The sequence below is a fragment of the Aspergillus undulatus genome, assembly GCF_047715775.1.
Source record: "Aspergillus undulatus strain CBS 261.88 unplaced genomic scaffold BDV17scaffold_9, whole genome shotgun sequence".
Taxonomy (NCBI): domain Eukaryota; kingdom Fungi; phylum Ascomycota; class Eurotiomycetes; order Eurotiales; family Aspergillaceae; genus Aspergillus; species Aspergillus undulatus.
Window position 1 is genome coordinate 439,531 of NW_027396613.1, and position 19,608 is coordinate 459,138.

Below are 19,608 nucleotides of genomic sequence, written 5' to 3' on the forward strand. Positions count from 1 at the left end.
CTCGCCTTCGCCCTCGCAGCCCTACCAGCAGCCCAGTCCCAAACATGCTACAACCCCGATCGCACAACATCCCCCAACGCTGTCCCCTGCTCCGCCACCAACGCTACATTCAGTTGCGACGCTAGCTCTGTCTGTCTCTCAACATGGTACTGTCCAAGTGTAACCATACACACTCTACCGCGGCGCCTGCACGGATTTGGAATGGGGCGGTTTTTGTGCTTATTATTGTGCTTGGCCATCACCCCTTTTCCACTGTTCTCTTCTATGTATACCAAGCGAATAAGTGGATGCTGACGAGCTGTATGGGAAGTGAACTATCGTACCGGCACAAATGCACCTATTGCGAGTATCGGGTTGAAAGATGGCAGCCGCGCAATATATTGCTCTGGTGAGGGAGGGGTAACCAAACGGGTACTGGATGTGCAAACGGAGACCCGCCGTTCATTCTCGAGGATGGGGACATTATTTTTTGGAAGGGCTGCGCTAGCGGACGTTGATGGCACCCCCGATGCCAATGACAATGAAAGTGACCCGACCACCTCGACGCCCGGGAATGAGGGCCCGAATGGGGATGACGCCTCCGATTCCAAGTGCTACAGCATGAAGATTGGAGTGGGTGTTGGTGCGCGGCTAGGTGTATTCGCAATCTCAGCTATAGCCTGGGCGCTGATGGAGCGGTGCAGAAGGCGCACAGCACGCAATGGGACAGAAGTTGGGGCGCGGCGGTATTGCATGGGGACATGAAAAGGATCATATGTTGCCTCGATGGACATTACAGCCAACGGAGCTAGACCAGTCCGCTCTGTCGAGTGCGCGGCGGGATACGTTACTGCAGGGTTCTGCGCTTTCAGAGATGATGGGGTCTGTGAGGGGTACGGTGAAAGGGGGGGAGGTAGATGTGGCATCTTTCCTTTTGGTCTCTGGCGTATCTATATATGGGGTAGGATACAAAGGCAGGCTTGATCACATCGAACGCGGTGGTTATATCATAGCCTTCTCTTTCTTCCAATCCCTCAACGAGGGTCGTTCCTGGGACTTTCCAGAGAGTTATTCCCTATGTACCGGCCTGGGTGCCGAGCTGGAACGATGCTTTCCTTTGCTACCGCTGGAGCTTGTTCTCGTTCTGGGCGGCGGCCACAGGGCGTGGTGCCATCTCGGAGACGATGTTGTTTGCGGCTGACTGTAGTGGGTCTTAGACATTGGACGCCAGATAGTAGGGATGAGTAAGGTGATGTTGCCAGCAGCAATCTTGTTTTGTTAGGGGGGTATTGAAGGCTAGTCGGGGCCACGCCAGCTAGAGGGAGGTAGAGCCTTGTCGCTCTCTCCTATCCCTTCGCCTTCCTCACATTACCACCCCCCGCAAACCGACAACACGCCTCCCCACAAAGACATTTCTTATCCAACTCCCTCCAATACCGATCCGAATAATCCACCGTAATCTCACAGCCTGCATCCACACCCCTCGAAACGACCAAGATGCGCTCTACACCGCGCCAGTAAAACCGCTGGAACTGGCTATTCGGCCTGCAGGAGTGGTTAATGAACCGCGTGAAATTTCCCATGTTTCCTTGATAGATTTGGTAAGTTCGGCCTCTGGACCCGCCGATCATCACGTCCCGGCCTTCGATGCCCGTTGTGATTAGGCCGGTGAACTCAGCGATGGCGGTGCCGCGGGCGAAAGGCTGTTGTTCGGTCAGTAAGTAACTGGAACGCTTCGAGGAAAGGGGGACTTACGCAGCACGCTACAACGCCATTATTCTTGCCGTTAGCCGTTCGAAAGATCTGGACTGGAATCGGTCCGTGGACGCCGCCGAATAAGGTTGGATAGCAACTGCACTGGTTTTCCGTCACAGCGTCCGATTGCTTCTCATGGCATACGGGGCAGACATCGGGATCGAGCTCCGAGACACGTCGAGGATCTTTGGCCGCGAACACCGTTTCATCGAGCACGCACTCGTCAACAAATTGATACTTGAACCCATCCGGCAGGTTCAGATTCCCGTACGTCGAAGCGAGCGGGAGCGCAGCGTCCTCTGCAGTAATGACCCATTCATGCGGGTTGCCATAGTAAACAGCCGACGTATCCTGCTGAATAACCCGCAACATGTCTCTCCACCCGGGATGTAGCGTATCGGCCGCAACCTCCAGGCCAGATCGGATATGTCGCAGACGCGAGAACAACACCTCGCCGAATTCCGAGCGGTACTTGCAGAATCTGTACACGCCTGCGCTGGCAAATACGAGACTCGCCCAGCCGCCGTAGTCTTTTATCTCTTTGTATCCGCGCCAGATGGCCCTGATCCTCTAGGATTAGCATACGTAATATAACACCTAAGATAAGGTGTGAATGAGAGGTTACATTCGGTTTCGAAGATCTTTCTCCTTCCAATTCAGGACGACGCAGGCTTCCCTTATGGCTATCATTCGCGCCTCTGTTTTTGAGAGGATTGGTTTCTCGTATCGAAGGACGGCCGTGCGGGCTTCAAAGCACTCGACCCAGAAAGCTTGAACAATCATCTCCAGGGCGCGGGAGGATTGACTCCGGTTGTAGTACTTTAGACATAGTGCGTTTACACTTTTGAAGACCTAGATTTGTTAATCATCGTGCGGGAAGATGAAGGACCATGATACTTACCTCTGAGCTTGGAGCAGACCGGATATTGAAGGCTGGTTGTATATTCTGATGTCGTCAGCAAGGGACATGGCCACAGTGAGAAAGAAAAGCTCACGGAGAAATCCCGGCTCAGCTCAACAGGCGAATACACCTGCTTCCAAATGCCCGCGATGAGCTTATCCGTCGACGTGGGCTCCAAAACCGGCGGCTCAAGCCCCAGTCCTGGCTTCGCGCGTTGCGGGAATCGCGTATCGCTCTCGACTTGTCGGATTGATTTTGAAGCTTTGTCGTGCGTCTTATTACCTTCTAGGTCATGATAGCTAGAGTTGGTCCGCCCCGTTTTAGACCTTGAAGTATGAGGGAGCCGAAGCCCGCTCACGGTCTTATGCCGTTTAAACGGCCGAGTATCGGCGAAATCTGATGGTAGAGCAGAAATTGGCTCTATTGATATACCACCTCCATCATCCTATTCGCGGTTAATTGAATGCTACATGGGAGGTCAACGCCGTTACAAACCTGTGCGTCTGGAGAAGGCGCGGGTGTCGGGAGGCTCAACGGCGCGAGGCCCCCATCGCGAAGATCGATACACCCCTATGAAGTCAGACAGCATTCCATGCAAGACTAACAGCAGGGACATGCCAGGTTAAAGACACCATTAGGTAAGGTTCGATGCTGTTCATTGACGAGTGAAGCATCAACCCGTAAATACAGAGGCTCCTGTGCCTGACTCCTTGAGGCGGTCCGGATAGCCGAGGCAAGCTGTCCAGGGAAGGACGGGTTCTGAAGAAGGTCGCACAACTGTGAGACCAGCGGCGGCAGTGACAGATCCATACTACCACGGATGATGAGGATTGCTTTGATTCAGGCGAGGAAAACCTGCCCACTGGCGCATTAGTGAGGATGCGCGAGAGTAAGATGATGCAACAGCCAGAATGCTTTCGCCAAGACGAAAATCTGCCCAGGCGGATGTGCTGACTGATCATGCCTTGGATTCTTTTGGGTGGTATTCTGTAATGTAATTTGCCTGTAAAGCGAGAACCTGTGAATTCCCGCTTCCGGTTAATTTTGCCGTTTCCGGGATAGCCGCCCCGTACGCCGTATTGTCATCACCGCCCGCCCGGCCCCTCTGAGTATATAAGAACCGCCCTCGCCGTTCACGGTGACGGGAGAAAGGATGCCAGGCAGCGCGGATACGAGTTTAGCCTCAATAACCTCATTTGCTATATCATCGACAAATCGTTTTAGAGCGACCTAAGAATGGTTAGCGATTGATTCTATGCTGGGCGCTTATGACAATTCGTCAACACCTTGGCCTTGGACCAAACCCTGGTGATCCTCCGGCCAATTCACCTCCCCAGACGCAGCCGTTATTCTTCATTGAAATGGCACCGGACTCTAGAGGGGGAGCGAAGTGTAAACTTCCCACTTGCGATGAGATTATCATGCCTGGCGAACTACGTCTCGCTATGAGCCCTGCAATGAGTTACGGTGGTTGGTCCAGGTTGTCAGCCAGTAAGTCGCAAATCGCTTAGATCTATTTTATCATCTTGCTCTCACGAGATATTATGCTTATCATAATTTATTGAGGCCTCTACCATATCCGCTGCTTCGAGAAACTCGCCGGTTTCACCCATGCAGACTTTCTAGATCGAATCCAACCCTTGACTCGACAAACGTGAAAACTGCGAGGGCTAAACGCGGGTAGTGTGCTAGACGGAAACTATCTGGTACCTGGCGGGGTTGAACGGTTGGTCCTCGAATGGGAAGTAACGCATGGGAAATGGATTGATAAACGAGATGTGGTCTGTGATGAATCCGAAGAAGAGAAACGTGTTCACGCGGACTTCCTAGCTCTGCTTCGCAATGCAGGCTCCTCGAAGTATAAGCAGCTGGTGAAGCCAGCCGGATTGCCTCTCGATGAGTACAACAATCTTCTTGTTACTCTTGCCCCATATGAGAGTGATGGACCTGATGACACGGAAGAGTGGAATCTATTTGACACGTACCTGGATTCGACTGTAAAAGCCTTCAATAATCCTCATGCTCTGAGTACAATGTTGCAGCGCTGGCATGATGATGTGGTGAGTTCATTATATACCTCGTTACGCTTGATGCAAAGACATATGGCTAACCAGGTTATAAGACACTAATTAGCAAAGAAGCGGATGAACTAGATGAGCAAAGCAAAGCAGCAAAGGCGGGACTCGGTGCAAAGGCCATTAGAGCGCTCAAACGTTTGTCTGTTATTCCGATGCCTCAACCTAGCTACTTGACTTCCTTTAGAGTGTAGGTAGGATATTGTTCCTTAGACCACGTACAAGTTCATTTTGTATAGTCACCGTATATATATGTCGGTATTCCCAGGCCCACTAATTGATCTTTTAATGTTCAGCGGAGCCGAACGTTGTCGGGACGGACAAGGGATATCTAGTTGCAATACAGCCGCAATTTGCTCGATAAGAGACTCGACAGCTTCATTATCAATAGTAAAGGCGCTCGAGCATCCAAGATTGAGCAAAGCAGCGCGTGCGATCCACCGGTCAGGGGATTCTGTAAGATTGCCTTGATTTGCGGAGTACGAAACCCAGCTTCCATGCCGCCTGGGGTGGCGATATCGTGAATTTACCCTCGTCGGTCGGCATTTGCGCGAACATTTGCCTGGGTAGCGTTACAGTATCCATCTGGCCGCCCTGAACATATTGGTCGTCTCCAGGTAATATCGCCAAACTCTCTTCCAATCCCAGGGGCGCTGACGCGCTGAAGCGGGACGTTAGCTGCGAACCAACCAGACATGCGGAAGCTGAAATCAGTGGACGTTCGCTTTTTAGAGGAGTCTGGCGCAAATATAACCGCGGTATATCTAAATAATTCGTCTAAGCGCTGTATAAAAAGGTACCTTTTCCCTGCCATTTTCTTCATTGCTCCTTTCACCCCCCTTAACAACCTTGCTCCAATCCTGGAGCCAATCGTTTCTAGAATCCAGTCTGTTCTTTACATTATTCCTATCTGGCTGCCTTCATGACGCCTCCTCCCGTTCCCCGTGCTCAACCTGGCGAACACCAGTTCTGGACCGATCCTATCCTTTGCAAGGAGACTCAAGTTAGGGTGGGACATTTCCGCGGTCTTAGATGGCTTCTCACAAACTTCAAACCCAAGACCCCATCAATAAGATATGATTTAAGTCGACAGGTGCCCCAAGACCTTGAGCGGGATGCAAGGTTTGAGGATGATATTGGTTTTTATAACTACCGTTTGTGGGCTATAAAAAAGGTTAATCGTGAGTTTCCCCAATTCGACTTATTTTTGTGGAGGGTTATCTATGTTTGGGATAGACTACTCCTCACACAATATCTAACAACTAATCACAGGGAACTGGAGTTATTAATTCACTCTGCTTGGACGACTCAAGCCGCTTCCCCCTCATACCTCTCCTCAAGGTGTCGCATTATCAGCTTGGTACTCGAGATTTTCAGTCAAGCGAAAAAATCTCCTCCCTAACTCACTTGATAGCTTGTACCTCTCTCCGACCATACCATTCTCCATCACAAATCCAAGCGGCCGGCCGCCATCTTCCCATCGCATAAGCATCTCGTCAATATAGCCCTGGTCAAGCTCAAGCCGTCCTTCGACCGTGACATTCTGATGCATATCAAGGTAGGTAATCAAAAGCTCATCTGTGCTGAAGGTCTTCTCATCCACAACGATGATCCAGGAGACTGTAGCGGTCCGTAGTAATGACCGCATAGTTGTATCGCCCGGCTCAAGCAATACATCAGGATCGTCTTTCCAGTCTGAGTGTTCGGCCTTGAGATTTTGAATCTCCTCTTCAAGGTCCGCATAGTCGTCCTCTAGCACCTCCTGATCAGGACGCCGGGGATGGTAGTCCGAAGACCCAATCTGAACGACATTATTTATGTCGCTCGCATCGTACTCGGGCTGGTGGTACCGACAGCCCGCGATTTCCGGGAGAATATCAAAAATCCGCCGCCAGTCCGACCCAAAGTCAAAAGCCTCGGCGTCGTTCAGCGCACGACAATCCGCGAGAGCATCAAGGGCATCAGAGACCTGTATATACTCCATAAACTTTCTATCCCCTTCATCCCCATTCCCATAATACGTTCGAAGCACCACGGGGTACCCGCGGTCCTTATCGCACCAGATCTCCCACGCCCTCCTGCGGAGATGCTGCGATCGCCAGGGCCTGAGAATCGTCTCGACCTCAGCTTCCGTTGGGATGCGCTTCGGTGCATAGGCTGGGTCTGCATCGTTGGGATCGGGCTCATACCACGCTTCGCCAAAGTCTGTCGGGTCCCATTCTTTGGGGATTCCGTCGAGGTGGATATATTCGCGGATCAGACGCAACCGTTGCTGGTCCGTTGACTCTGGGGATGAGTGATTCCAGTTCCGCTGTCTTGAGATTAGCGCTCGTTTGTTGATTATTTTTGTGCGGTGCAGGTGCAATAGGGGTGGGCGTACAATCAGGTACTGTTCGACTGGAAGTCGGCCCCAGCGAGGTGTGAACTTTGGCCACGTGGCGTTGCTAGACGCCATGGCGATTTCCGACCTCACTGGCGTGGAAAGAATTATATTCAGGGTTCGGTGGTGGCAGGAGAGAGAAATGAAGCCAAAGAAAACTTCGATCTTGGTGATTTGGGATGAGGTGGGAGATTCAAGGTCCGATGTAATCCAAGACCTGACACACGGGTATATATCGAGTCCAGATGCTCTGTTTCTAGACCTCGCCAAACGTGGGTTTGGGTTGGGTTGGGTTGGGTAACCGCGGGTTTGACACGACTCAAGAATAGATAGAAAAAAAGCACGACGCGTCTTTTAACAAAATCCACATTGAAGCACACAGGATGAAGGAATCCATTTTCAACTCCAATAGCACGAACATCAACATGGCATCTTCTTCTCGTCATCCCGATCGATCCATCAGGCTTTCAGCCCCCTGCTCTCCATTGAGCCATCGTCTGACGTTTTCTTGGACTCGGACATTCAGTCCTCTGTATGAGAATAGACCCCTCTTTCGTGTGCCTGACTGTCATGGGAATCCTAATAGGTATGCTAAGATGGCCTGTAGCCTTTCACTGAATCACGCGAGAGTTACGACATAACCACTCGAAGACCTCCACCGACCCTAAGACGTGTGGGCCCTCAACGCAGAAAGACCTGGATATTGTACGAGTTGAACCAGGAGAGAGAATTTCTTGGATGGTGGGCAAAAACTGAATATGGCCGCAAGCTAAACGGGGATGGTCAGTCCCAAATCAAGTGGTCTACCGAGTCGCGCCACGCCGACGTTTGGAAGCACTTTGACCAGGTAGCCAAGATCAATTCTGGGCGCCCACGAGTCCTCTGTAAAGCCTGTCTTACTTTGCTTGACCATCCACAGTACAAAGGCAATGGGACAAGTGCCATGAGCAGACACCAAAGGTCTAATTCTTGCCGCAAGGGGAAGAAGAGAAGATCTCATCAAACTCAGATCTACGATTCGTTGCAAAACCATTCAATGAGGGAGTCGCCCAATGTGCACAAGGTAACGGCATTCCAACTTGAGGAGCAGTTGCTAAAGACCATTACCTGTCTTCGGTTGCCGTTTCAAACGGTAGAGAATCCTGTGTTCCGGAGACTGCTTAACCTCGTCTCCTCAGGACCTGGGGTACTGGAACTCCCATCAGCGAAAACCCTGCGAAGACGGCTCCGGGATGCAGTTAAGATTCAACAGGAGTCGCAGTTGCAAGATCTGCCTGAATACGCTAAGGTGTCACTCGCCTTGGATTGTTGGACCAGTCCATTTCAGCAAGCATTCATGGCAATCACAGTCTATTTCATCGATAAAGATTGGAATCACCGGGAAATGCTCCTTGGCTTTGAACCTTTACACGGCCCCCACACTGGGAACAACCTCAGTGATGTTCTCTATCAATTACTGAAGGAACGCGGACTCTTACATCGCATCTTCAGCGTCACCACAGATAATGCGACCAACAATGAGACCTTGATCCGCACTTTGCAGGAAAAACTGGTCTCCACTGGCTCGATTGGCTCTAGGGAATCCATTGTGCGGGTTCCTTGTATGGCCCATGTGATTCAGCTTCGCCTGAAGCAGCTTTTAGGGCATATTAGAGCGGCGCCCAAGAATAAAGAAGTAAAGACCTTTTGGTCCGACACTCAAGCCATCGGTTTGAGAGACTCAGCAAATCACGGAGACGTGGCTCATACCCTGGCAAAGGTAAGCCTGGAGTTTCTACGAATGACTGTAAATACAGACAGAGTAATTATGAAGACAGATTCGATCATTTGCGGTGTTTGTTAATGCAAGCCCGCAACGGCGAGATGCATTTTTATGTCTTCAATCAGGCGGTACCCGGCTGTTTCCGTTGCACGATGTTCAAACCCGTTGGAATTCCACGTTTTTGATGCTTCGCCGTGCGCGTCGACTAAGAAATATCATCAACAAATACTGCTGCGATCATGAATACTCGCAGTTCAAGGTTACTGACGTTGAATGGCGACAGATCGACTACCTGGTCCACTTGACCAAACCATTCTTTCAATTTACCATGGCTCTGATGAAGACCAAGGACGTTACAATTCATAGCGTGTTTCTTGTGTATAGGAAACTTCTGGAGCATATCGAACGGTCGAATCAAAAATAGAAGAAAAATGCAACGCCCTGGAAGAAGGATATGTATGGCGCGCTACTCGCTGCGAGGCAGAAACTGAGAGAGTACTACGAGAAGACCTATCGTGACCACGGCTTTCTTTATGGCACGGGAGCTCTCCTTGCTCTTCAGTATAAACTCTCTGCCTTTGATGATAGGGAGTATTCTACTTGCCATGAGGAAACTTCAAAAAAGTACTGTGAATACTTGAGAACGTGCTTCACGCAGTATCAACAGCAAAACCCCGAGCTGTTGTTTCGTGCGGTGCATCGGTCGTCTGCGCTGCATGGCTCGGAACTTGATCTGCTACTTGAACCAATTGGTGACTCTATCCTCCACTATGGGGCAGAGCATGACGAGGTGGATCAGTACCTCAGAGAAGGTACGCGCAACTAGAATGCTGCACTTGGACGACCGACTGACTTCTAAAAGCAAATGTTCCCGTTCCACCACGGCTGTATTGGAGAGAACATGAGCGTGAATTCCAGTGCTTTCTCGACTTGCACGCGACTTGCTTTCGATTCCGGCCACCGGTGCGGGTGTTGAAAGGCTTTTCAATAGTGCACGAGACATCTGTCATTATCGTCGAGGATCTCTTCACGAAGCGACTATTCAAGACTTGATGATGTATATGTGCTCAGAGAAATTCACGCTTGAGGGAGAGCAGTTAACTCGACAGGAAAAGCCGATAGAGAGTGAGAGTCAAGAGGCACTTGAAGAGGATGAAGCGCTGAAAGCAAATGAAGAGGATGTTGAGCCGATCAGCGACGATGAAGAGGCCGAAGAAAGTGAAGATTTCCAGAGCAATATTGAACTCGAGGCGCCATGCCAAGCAGAAAGTATACTGGCAGAGACCCAGCCTCCAATGCACAACCAGCCGTACGATGTGGAAGAAGACGAAGTAGTGGAAGAGGAGGTAGTTGAAGAGGATGGAGCAGATTTGCTTCCACCTCCAATCACGCAACTTGGTGGTAGAGGTCAGAAGAGATCTTCTGGTAGGGTCACAATGCCTTCAAGTCGACTGCAAGGATATGAGGTATATTAGTCTTGTTTATTAGGAGCCAATCTCATTTTTCTTCGCCAATGATCATTCTGAATACTCCTAGCTGTAGATAGAGAAGCCCAGACAAATTACAATCGCAATACAATTATATAATCGAAAATTACTTCACAATTTAATGTAAAACGATATGTCAGCTTTTTTTGCTTTTTTGGGTTGTACGGGGTACCCATTTGGGTCTTGGGTTGGGTTTTCGTTGAGCGCGAGTTCAACTTCAGGGAGGTGACTAATGAAGGCTTGGCAGGTGCAGAATAGTGGTGTGAAACACACGAGAACCTCTAAATGTTGAGAAAGCCCTCGTACCATGGTGGGTGTGGAAGCAGACTGCGCATGTATATATAATTGTCTGGGACTCACCCCTATTGCCCGAATCACCCTCGTTTATATTTATAGGCCACGAAAGCTTGAATGATCACAAGGGAAAGGGACATCAAATAATCTCCATTTCAAGGGCCGGCTTGTATTGATGTCCACGGTGGATATACTTTTGGCTCAGGACAGAGCCAGTCCCTATACCCAGTCGAGTGGGCTTGCCGCTGGCATAATTGGTCACTTTAGAAGCAAGTGTATATACACTACATGGATTGACCCTTACTCACCGATAAACAGAAATGACGCGCTATTGACTCACCATGTCTCTCAAATTCACACCCCCCTCCCCGCCCCCTTCGAAATCAACGAGTCCAGCTCCGTCCTGAGAACCGTCGACAATGCATCATCCACGGCCAATCGTATACATGTCTTGAACGACCTGGTTGTTCGCATGTCAGCTCCTATGCGGCAGTCCGTCGAAAGCGTCATCTATTGCTCTTCCAGGCTATCAAAAAGGAACAAAACGAACCTTGTGGTTGGGTATCCTTCTGCTTGAGCACAGGACCAACCAAAGTGCCAAATCAACATGATTGGCTGGAAAATAGAGGAAAACCGGTAAAATGACTGCGGCACATCTCGACTCGAGATCAGGGGGGGTAAGTGGGCTGGGCCTGTGCTCAGCACGGCGGTTAATGGGGATGTGCCGTTGCAGCGTGGTCGCGGCTATTTACGAGGCTGAGTGGCATCCCGGCTGGCCCTGGCCATCGCTGTATGGGTTCTCTCCCCGGGATAGGTTCGTCAATCGAGATCTTTAATTTAAATAAGCGATCTTGATAACTAAATCCACACATGACGTTTTGTTTCTCGGTCTCACCGGTGTAGGGGGTAGTAGCGAATGTCATGGTACCTAGCTAAGAAGCAATTTCCGTACTGCGGCAACCAACTGCACAGCCGCCAGTTCAGCTCTACCAGGAAGGATTCGGTACTGATTTATGAAGGGACTCAGAAGGAAGCTGTTGCCTGTCAAGGATCATTCACCATTGCGTTTTGTTCTGGCCGTCAAGGGGGTCTGGTCAATATAAAGCAGCCGATGGGGTCTCTTTGCTTGTGTATTGTAACTGCAGACTATTCCCGGGTGAAGAAAGCTCCTTACTTCTTTGAAAAGGAAGGGAGAGATACATATTGATTTTCTGTTTGACATCTGATAACAAAACTCAGTTCAAGGCCCCCAAGACAAATCGCAAAAACAATAAACGTTGGTCCCAATAATCAGTCAAAGTAAGAAGAGCGATAATTCCGGAATCAAACTAGGCTAACAGGTACAGATGTGCAACAGCGTCCACGGCCGCTTCTCGATCTGCGGTCACGAAGCATTCATATACATTGCCGTGTGCAGTTAAGCCAGATACGCTGGCACAACCTGTCCTCCACACCAGCGCGTCGATGTGTGGGATTGGCAGGAGGATAGTGACGAGGTGCCATGTCCATCCTGTCGGGGTGAGACGCCACCCGGGACTCCCTGAGGTCCATGGTCTATTTTCCTTCTGATTTATTTCGTCTTGGCGCAATCTCCCTCTTGGTCATTGGCTCCGTCGTTGTTTTCTCATTGCCGCTACTCGTGCTTGTTCCTGTCTACCTCCCCACGTAAATGTTCTAGCGCGGGCCATCGCTGTCTCTTTCCATACGTCTCGGGGGATGAATATTCTGGAACGCAATTTCAGCAACAGTCTTTGCGATTTCTCTGTCCGACCAGCAGCTAGACATACAATTCATCATTCTGGCAACTTGCCATACACCGAGTGTGGAAGCCGAGCCACCTCCGTGGATAACTCCTTCCTCACATCCAGATCAAGTATAAACCATTACTTCAGGTCCTCGTCCGGAGTCGAAGTCAGGCGGGATATGAACGAAGTCGTGGCATAAAGGTGTAAGGATGGCATTATACTGCCGTCCCAGGAATGACGACGCGTCTTGAGGAATCACTCAAGGTGTGGCAGAGTATATAGAGTAACTGATCAAGGAGCTCCCTGCGAAATCCCCAGGGATACGGAGAATTTATTTGTACTCTACCATTATGCAAGTTACCTGAAGCCGAGTCCGATGAAGCCCGAGATCTACTCAGGGGATCTGAGCCGCCGATTTGGATATTGGATAAAAGCCACCGACAATTGCCCATTACTGTATGTCACCAACGATTATATGCTTCTATTGGCACGAAAGGATCACTCTTGTGGCCAGCGGCGAGATCAGAGTTTGGGATAACAATTAGCCAAAGAGCCGCAGCAGAGCTTATTGACTATATTCATTGGCGACAATGTGTCTAATTTGGTATTCGTTACCAAAAAAATCTTCCAACCAACATCAGGATTGTGTCCAACTACTCAGGAAAGGTGTTTAAACTTTGTCAACTTTTTTTTTTGCCGACTCGCAACTGCATGCTGCCCCTAAAATTCCTCTCTCGCGGTTCCCAATCCGTACCAAGCCCTACGAGGCACACTCCAGTGACTCTCCAACAAACCCTAACCCCCAGGATCCAACCATCACATAACCTCAACCAAACAGCGCTTCCCCTTAGGCGACAGGAGGAAATGTAACATCATGTCCATGTCACTATCACACATTCCCTCGCGCGTGGAGAGTCTCGCTGTCGGGAACGAGCGGAAGAAGTACGCCGTCGCGAGGCGTAATTCCATCTTTGCGAGGTGCAATCCGACGCAGTCTATCCATCCATCTATCGTTAGTCCCGTCCTTCACTGGGGTAGAGTAAATTGGAAAAGTAAATTGGCGAGTACTTACTCCGTGATCCAGCCCCAAACGGCATGAATGCGTCTCTCATCGCCTTGCTCGGGGACTCCCACCGCGAGGGGTCGAAGCGTTCAGGCTCTGCGAAGACCTCAGGGTCTCGATGCAACGAATATAACTGCGTAGATACCGTCGCACCCCCAGGAATCCAGTATCCGGCAAGGGTGCTGCCCTTATCCGGAACGGTTCGAGGCAAGCCCGAGGGAACGGCCGGGTACAGACGCAGCGCCTCGTTGATGACCTGGTTCATGTAAGGCAGATCGCGTAGGGAGGTATCCGACAGGGCGTCCTTCTTGTCGAGTCCCTCTTCGATACTCAGTGTCTTCGTCAACGCAGCGAGCTCGGCGACGAGCCTTTCCTGGATTTTCCTATTCTTCAAGACAGACCAGACAAGGTACGTCAACGTATTAGCAGTCGTATCACTCCCCGCGACGATAAACGACTGTGCATCATTCCGAATCTCCCGGTCACTCAAGCACTCGCCATCGCTGTCGCCCTCCTTAACCTGACTCGCATCATAAAGCTTCGTAAAAAGCGTCGGCTTTGGGTCATCCGGATTGAGTGCCAGATGCCGCTTATACCGATCAACCGACTGCGTCGCATAACTCAGAATGCGATCCGTGCTCGCCACAACCTCCTTGAATATCGACAAAGGCAGAATCCCCGCAAGACGCATAGTAACCGGAAACGTAGCCCTTATCCCACCAATCTTCGCGACGGTCTCCAGATCCGAAATATACTGATTCTTCGTCCCGATCTCCAGCATGCGGAATGAGTCGCCGAAACTTAACTCGCCGATTATATCCGTCGCCATGAAGAAGAACCATTTGTAGATATCTGCCGCTCTCCGCGGGGACACGGCCTCCTCACGGATCCGCGAAATGGTGAGACTGATCCGCGATGCCACGAGCGGCTCGACACTGCGCAGGTTTGTGTCGGACAATGGAGACGAGAGGAGTCGGCGGTGTCGACGGTGGTACTCGGGGTCTGTGGTTGAGAAGATACTCTCGCCGTCTTTGCGGTTGAGAAGGCGGTACCAGGGAGATTTGAGGAAGGGCGACGCGATGCGGTGGATTTCGCGCGCTGCGGGGATTGAAGAGATGTCGACTGTTGTTGGGGAGATACGGACTATGGGGCCTGTATTCTATTAATATTATTTTCACTTTGCTGAAGCGGAATGATGGTGGATGGATGAATACCGTATCTCTCATGCAGGGCGTGGACGTAGCGGGGGCGCTGGCCGAGCACAGCGTAGTACTTTAAAATCAGGTCGGTCCATTTTGTGATCTCCGGACCTGGAAGGGTTGAGAGGGGGTTCTTGCGGATGCGGTATGCAGCCTGTGGTATTTATTAGTCCATATCTGTACTCAGGTGAATCTATCATTTGCCTTGTTCATACCGTAAGAATGTATATCAAGCCAAAGACGAGGAGGAACGTGGGCAGATTGCCCACGACGAAGCTGGGCTGCATGTTGAGCGTACTTTCATGCATCAACAATTGGCTTCGAAGGATCATGCCATCAGTACTTTAATGGGTAGATAAAGTCGCCGAGATCCGTACTACAGTAAGTTGTGATGTCAATAATGCCGGATTGGGTACGGATGCTACCCTGAAGCGCCATAATATTGAGCTCTGTTCCAGGGCAGTGTTAGGTGCCTCATTTTAATCACAACGCTGACGCTAATTAGATCGATCTAATACTACATTACAATCCTTGATCCGCTGGTCGAGTAATTCCCCCTCGTACGGCTCCTCATATAGCACCTTCTTTAACTCATTCACCGCCCGGTCCAGATCTCTGTCGCTGGATGATGGTATGGGTGAAGGACCCTTCTCCCCAACCTGTCTCTTCTCGTGACTGCTAATAATTTTGTTCGCCTTGTGAATCCGGTCCCAAAATTCCTCCGTCTGTTGCAAGTACCACGTCTCGCTAACCCGAACCTCCCACTCCTCAGGAGTCCTCTCCACAGTGTCCAGCCACTTCTCCATATGTTCCCACCGCTGCTCTCCGAGCCCAGGAAAATGGACCAGGAGATTCCCTTTCGTCCCTTCGTATGCGTGTGTCCACTCATATGTATTGATCCATGTCCGAGGTAGGCATGTCACGTTGGCCTTGTATGTAGTTTGGTTAAGTATTCTCTCCATAGCGGTCTGGTCGACTTGCATCCCGAGATCGATATCAGGTTTATAGACCGGGTATGCGAGTGCCTCGACAAGCATGTTCACTGTCCACTGATGCACCCGGAGGAAGAAAATACCCGTATTCAACCCCTTGTGGTCTTTCGTCGCGACGAGATGGACATTTTCGACGTTCGACGGAGGGAGGAAGATCTCGAGCGGTATCGCTGGGTTTATGATGACTGAGTCCGCGTCCACCCACCTACAATCTGCCATTAGTATATAAGTCTGAAGGCTTCCGTCGCGATATCTTTTTCGGACGAAACAAACATAAGCCACTCGACCCTCTCCCCATCGGGCCTCGCCAACTCAGCAACCACCAACGCCAACAAATACGCCGGTTTATTCCAATAGCCGACCGCAATATCTTCCTGTAGCACATCCATCCCATACCCCCATCTCTCAGCGTGGCGTCGATGGCTCTGCAATGCTCGTTCGTAAAGCGAGTTCTTGGCCCCATAGAGCATAGAAACTTTCGTCACGCGGCGGTAGCTCGGAATGGTTGTAAAGTCCGACTTCGGCCTCCATGTTTTTGAACTCACATAGCCGGCATTTATGTATAAGAAACCAATAAATGCCGAGAGGACGAGGAGGATCAAGAGCAGGCGTCGCCGGCGGGATTGCGCGATCATGGTGCGCGAGGTGCATTCCCTTCAGGGCCGCGCAGAGGAAAGATTTCGTCGTCAGGGCATGTTATTTACCTTGAACCAAGAATTTGTCGCAGATTCCACGAAGGGATAGATTGCAGTGAGGTGTCCGGGTCCGGGCGGGTGGTGCAGGTGACTTAGGGCTATTTCCGCTTCCGGCGCGCCGGTTGCGGAACTGTGGATGCCACACCAGATTTGCGGCAGGAGTGGCTGAAAAAATAAAAAATAATAAAGACGTATACTGTCGCCCTCGATGAGGTTCTTATGATCTGTATAGTAGTCGTCGTTGTCTTGAACCGGGAAATCTTCTTGGCGTTGCGTTGCTCTGCACGGTACAGTAACGAAAGGTATCCACATCACTTCAGGATGAGGTATCTGTTCAGCTAATCAGCGGGGCCAAAAATATTGTGAGTCTACGCTCTCCCTGGGCCTACGAGCAACCAATGTCTGACTCATCGTCAGTTATTCATGAAAGACTTTGCTGAAAACCAGTCGAGGCTGGAAGAGGGAGGACCGTGCTCAGTAGTCAGTCTTGTTCCCATCCGCGGCCAAGCGCCAAAAGCATCATGAGGCGGAAGAGGGTTTGTGGCTTTCTAATTCATACCGCCGGTCGATGAGAGATGAAACTCGAGAAGCGACAAGGCCCTCAGGCTTAAAAAGCGTGATCGAGCACTGGAAATTCTGGGACTCTCTCAAGACCGAACATTGGTAGGCGATGTGCTGCTGGGATTTCGATAACTTCCTTTGCATAGTTGTAGTTGAAGCGCCCATCCAATCCTCTGATCATTGGCCCATAGTTACTGGGATTTCAAAGGGTGATGGCATTGCGAGTCAGCTAGCCACTTCGGAACTCTCTTCGGCAGATGTACCGACAACGCGACAACAGGATATCCCGAGAGAACACTTCCTTTGACATTCGGCTGTAGGCTTTCCGCCAGAAGTGTTACCATTGGAAATAGGGACCGTTCACCCAATGTCGGTCATATCTTCGTTCCACGAAGACAGGGTTAGCTTTTGGCAGATCATAAACGGGCGCATCCATAACTTTGCTCTCGGACCACGTTTTCGAGCAGACAAGGCTGTATGACGGCGCTCTTTCGGCGTCGGCTGATCGGGAAGTTTAAGTCATGTTTTGGACCATTAATGAAGTGGTGATAGGACAGCAAGACTTATTGGACTGGCGCATAACCCCGTTACCTGGAAATTTTTGCCTTTTGTGGATTCTCTGTTATTGTCAAGGGAAATTCCATATTCACTGGGTTTTTAACCCAAGGTCACACAGTACTTCTGATCTCCCTGATAATGAGCAGAAACATTGTTGCCCTGCTTCTAGTCAAAGGCTCTCTGTCACGTGAGGTCCTTAGCCCTTGGTTGTAGCAGTCGTGATTGGATTGCTGAGGAACTGCATCAGTGTTGACCTCAACTGCAGCTAGGCCGCAGACATGGCTAGATTGAATGGGATTTGGAGTGATAATCTCTGGTACTGGATGCCAGCGACATCGCTCAAATAGAATGGTCGGGTACCCCGCGACAATCGTGCCCAGTGCTAGCCATGCAGACATCGAGACCGAGTCACCATCGATGAAGCGGCCAACTGCGGTTGCTCTGAGCCACATGAAGGAGTTGTGCAGTTCTGATGTTCGAATGACCATCGACCGAATTTTCCACTGCATGATGAAGAAGACGGGGGAGGGGTGTTGTTGCGTATGGGCGATCATGACGAGAACGCTTTGACGTCTGGAACGGATGTATTCCCTTAAGCCTTTGTCTGGCTCGGCGTTTACGTTGGAGGATGACTTATAAGCTCCGTTTCGCTGGCAGGCCACTGTCGAATTACCCCTGCTGAGAAACAAAATCCGCACAGCTTATTGATCCTGGCTTGATCCCGACCTGCGAATCGACTCCCAGAAAAATCAGAGCGTTTGAATATTTAGGATACCCGGAAGATCTGTTACACGCGTTGTGTGCCCTGCTAGCTTTTGGGACATCCTAGCTGGCTAATATCCAGGCACTCGATAGCTCGCCGATCAAGAGCCCACCCTTCACAGATCGAGGGCATAGCATCTCAATTCCATACTCGGGGATGGGTAACTCTCACCGGGGGATACGAATTTGGTTGGTCGTCAATAATTCCTGCAGCTGGTGAGCAAAGGACGGTTGAGTCGCCAACCGGACCATAGCGGCGGACAGTGTGAGAACCAACTGGGCTACCCTGAGACCACGCAGCGACATAAATAGATATGGTTCAATAGTATGAATGCAATTGGGAGAATACTGACCACGCCTGTTTTAAACTTAAGAAGCCCTTCATTCCCTTTACATTTTCAACATTTTCTAAACGCGAAGATCTACATGAAGTGTTGAATAAATCCTTCTCAACAATACCAGTCCAGGCTAGCCACAAGGAAGAGTCTATGAAGGGACATTTCTCCGAGGCCCTAAAACCTACTACCAGGTGCCACCTTTGTCCACAGAAAGTCACACAAAGGTGGATGTGTTGAGCTGACATTGCCACTGCAGATGGTAAAGGCAATCTAGTACAGCCGTTGGTGCTGCCATTGGAAGTTTCTTGGGAAGGCCCTATTCGAGTTCTCTTCGTAGAGTCTTTCTTGTTGCCCATAGCTTGAAGGTTGTCTCGCCTCTCGTACAACACCACATCGGTCTTAGCCCGTGATCGCGGCTTGGACCTTCTAGAGCCGAGATCAGCGTAAAACGGCGCCTGTCTTGCCTGGGTTGCACGGCAGAGGGCGCAATGCGAAATCGATGAAGGTTTCTCGGCTGCTGGAGTGAAGTCTGTGCGTGCGGGTTTCTATCAGTTTCAGCGAAGCCTACCAATAATAGCATGAGTAGCCTATCATTTCGTTTGCTTCCCTTTGTTCATCGAGATCATAGTGAGGGGAACCTGGGCCCAGGGCCCTGAGGAGAGATATTTGCGGGTCATATTTGAAATGCAGCCTATGGTAGGATAATGTTCCACCTCAGGATGAATATATCGCATATTATTTGTGGATGACTGAGTTGGTGGCTTGGGGAAGGACTTTCGTGATGTCCTATCATTGAGATTTCGTCTTAGTAGAAGGTCTCTTGAGGACATAGTGACTGCGTCATGTAGTCTGGGAGTTCTGATCGTCGTCATCTCAACCCGACACGATGTGTCTACCCAGCATCCTGTCTCTGCTGTGGGAAACTGCATGGAAGACCAGGCATGGGATTTCAGAAAGAGAGAGAGGGGGGGTCTCCACTGGTTGCAGCTGCCACATCGCGAAGCATTCAGAGCACGGACTTTCTTCTTATCTTAGAGTCTAGTGTGAGACGAAGCTGACGAT

General features: G+C 50.4%; 5 protein-coding genes across 5 annotated transcripts; 2 read left to right on the top strand and 3 right to left on the bottom strand.

Annotated features, from left to right (window-relative positions):
* Nucleotides 1-884: 884 nt before the first annotated feature.
* Nucleotides 885-3,528, bottom strand: BDV17DRAFT_256204 (SET domain-containing protein). The gene is made up of 7 exons (XM_073757036.1): nucleotides 3,254-3,528; nucleotides 3,131-3,205; nucleotides 2,730-3,080; nucleotides 2,636-2,680; nucleotides 2,360-2,586; nucleotides 1,735-2,296; nucleotides 885-1,682 (listed from the first exon to the last, which is right to left on the bottom strand). Exons 1-7 carry the CDS (start codon nucleotides 3,443-3,445, stop codon nucleotides 1,326-1,328), a joined length of 1,809 nt encoding a protein of 602 aa, XP_073618493.1. The 5' UTR covers nucleotides 3,446-3,528; the 3' UTR covers nucleotides 885-1,325.
* Nucleotides 3,529-3,792: 264 nt separating this feature from the next.
* On the top strand, nucleotides 3,793-4,481 carry BDV17DRAFT_241154 (uncharacterized protein). Its single transcript, XM_073755968.1, has 2 exons — nucleotides 3,793-4,126; nucleotides 4,202-4,481. Exons 1-2 carry the CDS (start codon nucleotides 3,904-3,906, stop codon nucleotides 4,291-4,293), a joined length of 315 nt encoding a protein of 104 aa, XP_073618494.1. The 5' UTR covers nucleotides 3,793-3,903; the 3' UTR covers nucleotides 4,294-4,481.
* Nucleotides 4,482-5,536: 1,055 nt separating this feature from the next.
* On the top strand, nucleotides 5,537-6,074 carry BDV17DRAFT_256208 (uncharacterized protein). The gene is made up of 2 exons (XM_073757037.1): nucleotides 5,537-5,891; nucleotides 5,983-6,074. The coding sequence occupies exons 1-2, from the start codon at nucleotides 5,633-5,635 to the stop codon at nucleotides 5,997-5,999; spliced, it is 276 nt and encodes a 91-aa protein (XP_073618495.1). The 5' UTR covers nucleotides 5,537-5,632; the 3' UTR covers nucleotides 6,000-6,074.
* On the bottom strand, nucleotides 6,047-7,165 carry BDV17DRAFT_301801 (uncharacterized protein; the record flags this gene model as incomplete). Its single annotated transcript, XM_073764314.1, has 2 exons — nucleotides 6,047-7,021; nucleotides 7,091-7,165. The coding sequence occupies 2 exons, from the start codon at nucleotides 7,163-7,165 to the stop codon at nucleotides 6,047-6,049; spliced, it is 1,050 nt and encodes a 349-aa protein (XP_073618496.1).
* A 6,102-nt stretch (nucleotides 7,166-13,267) lies between these two features.
* BDV17DRAFT_280140 (cytochrome P450) lies at nucleotides 13,268-16,267 on the bottom strand (the record flags this gene model as incomplete). The annotated part of the gene is made up of 6 exons (XM_073759836.1): nucleotides 13,268-13,385; nucleotides 13,513-14,593; nucleotides 14,656-14,794; nucleotides 14,856-14,921; nucleotides 15,162-15,837; nucleotides 15,906-16,267. 6 exons carry the CDS (start codon nucleotides 16,265-16,267, stop codon nucleotides 13,268-13,270), a joined length of 2,442 nt encoding a protein of 813 aa, XP_073618497.1.
* Between the last annotated feature and the right edge of the window lie 3,341 nt (nucleotides 16,268-19,608).

What these genes read in the sequence shown, in the direction of transcription:
- BDV17DRAFT_256204 (XM_073757036.1), bottom strand. Translation starts at nt 3,445, where the DNA reads ATGGATCTGTCACTGCCGCCGCTGGTCTCACAGTTGTGCGACCTTCTT. An exon ending in CTAATGGTGTCTTTAACCTG is followed by an intron (nt 3,206 to 3,253) that starts GCATGTCCCTGC and finishes CTGACTTCATAG; the next exon opens with GGGTGTATCGATCTTCGCGA. An exon ending in AAAGATCTTCGAAACCGAAT is followed by an intron (nt 2,297 to 2,359) that starts GTAACCTCTCAT and finishes CTAGAGGATCAG; the next exon opens with GGCCATCTGGCGCGGATACA.
- BDV17DRAFT_241154 (XM_073755968.1), top strand. Translation starts at nt 3,904, where the DNA reads ATGACAATTCGTCAACACCTTGGCCTTGGACCAAACCCTGGTGATCCT. An exon ending in TTGGTCCAGGTTGTCAGCCA is followed by an intron (nt 4,127 to 4,201) that starts GTAAGTCGCAAA and finishes TAATTTATTGAG; the next exon opens with GCCTCTACCATATCCGCTGC.
- BDV17DRAFT_256208 (XM_073757037.1), top strand. Translation starts at nt 5,633, where the DNA reads ATGACGCCTCCTCCCGTTCCCCGTGCTCAACCTGGCGAACACCAGTTC.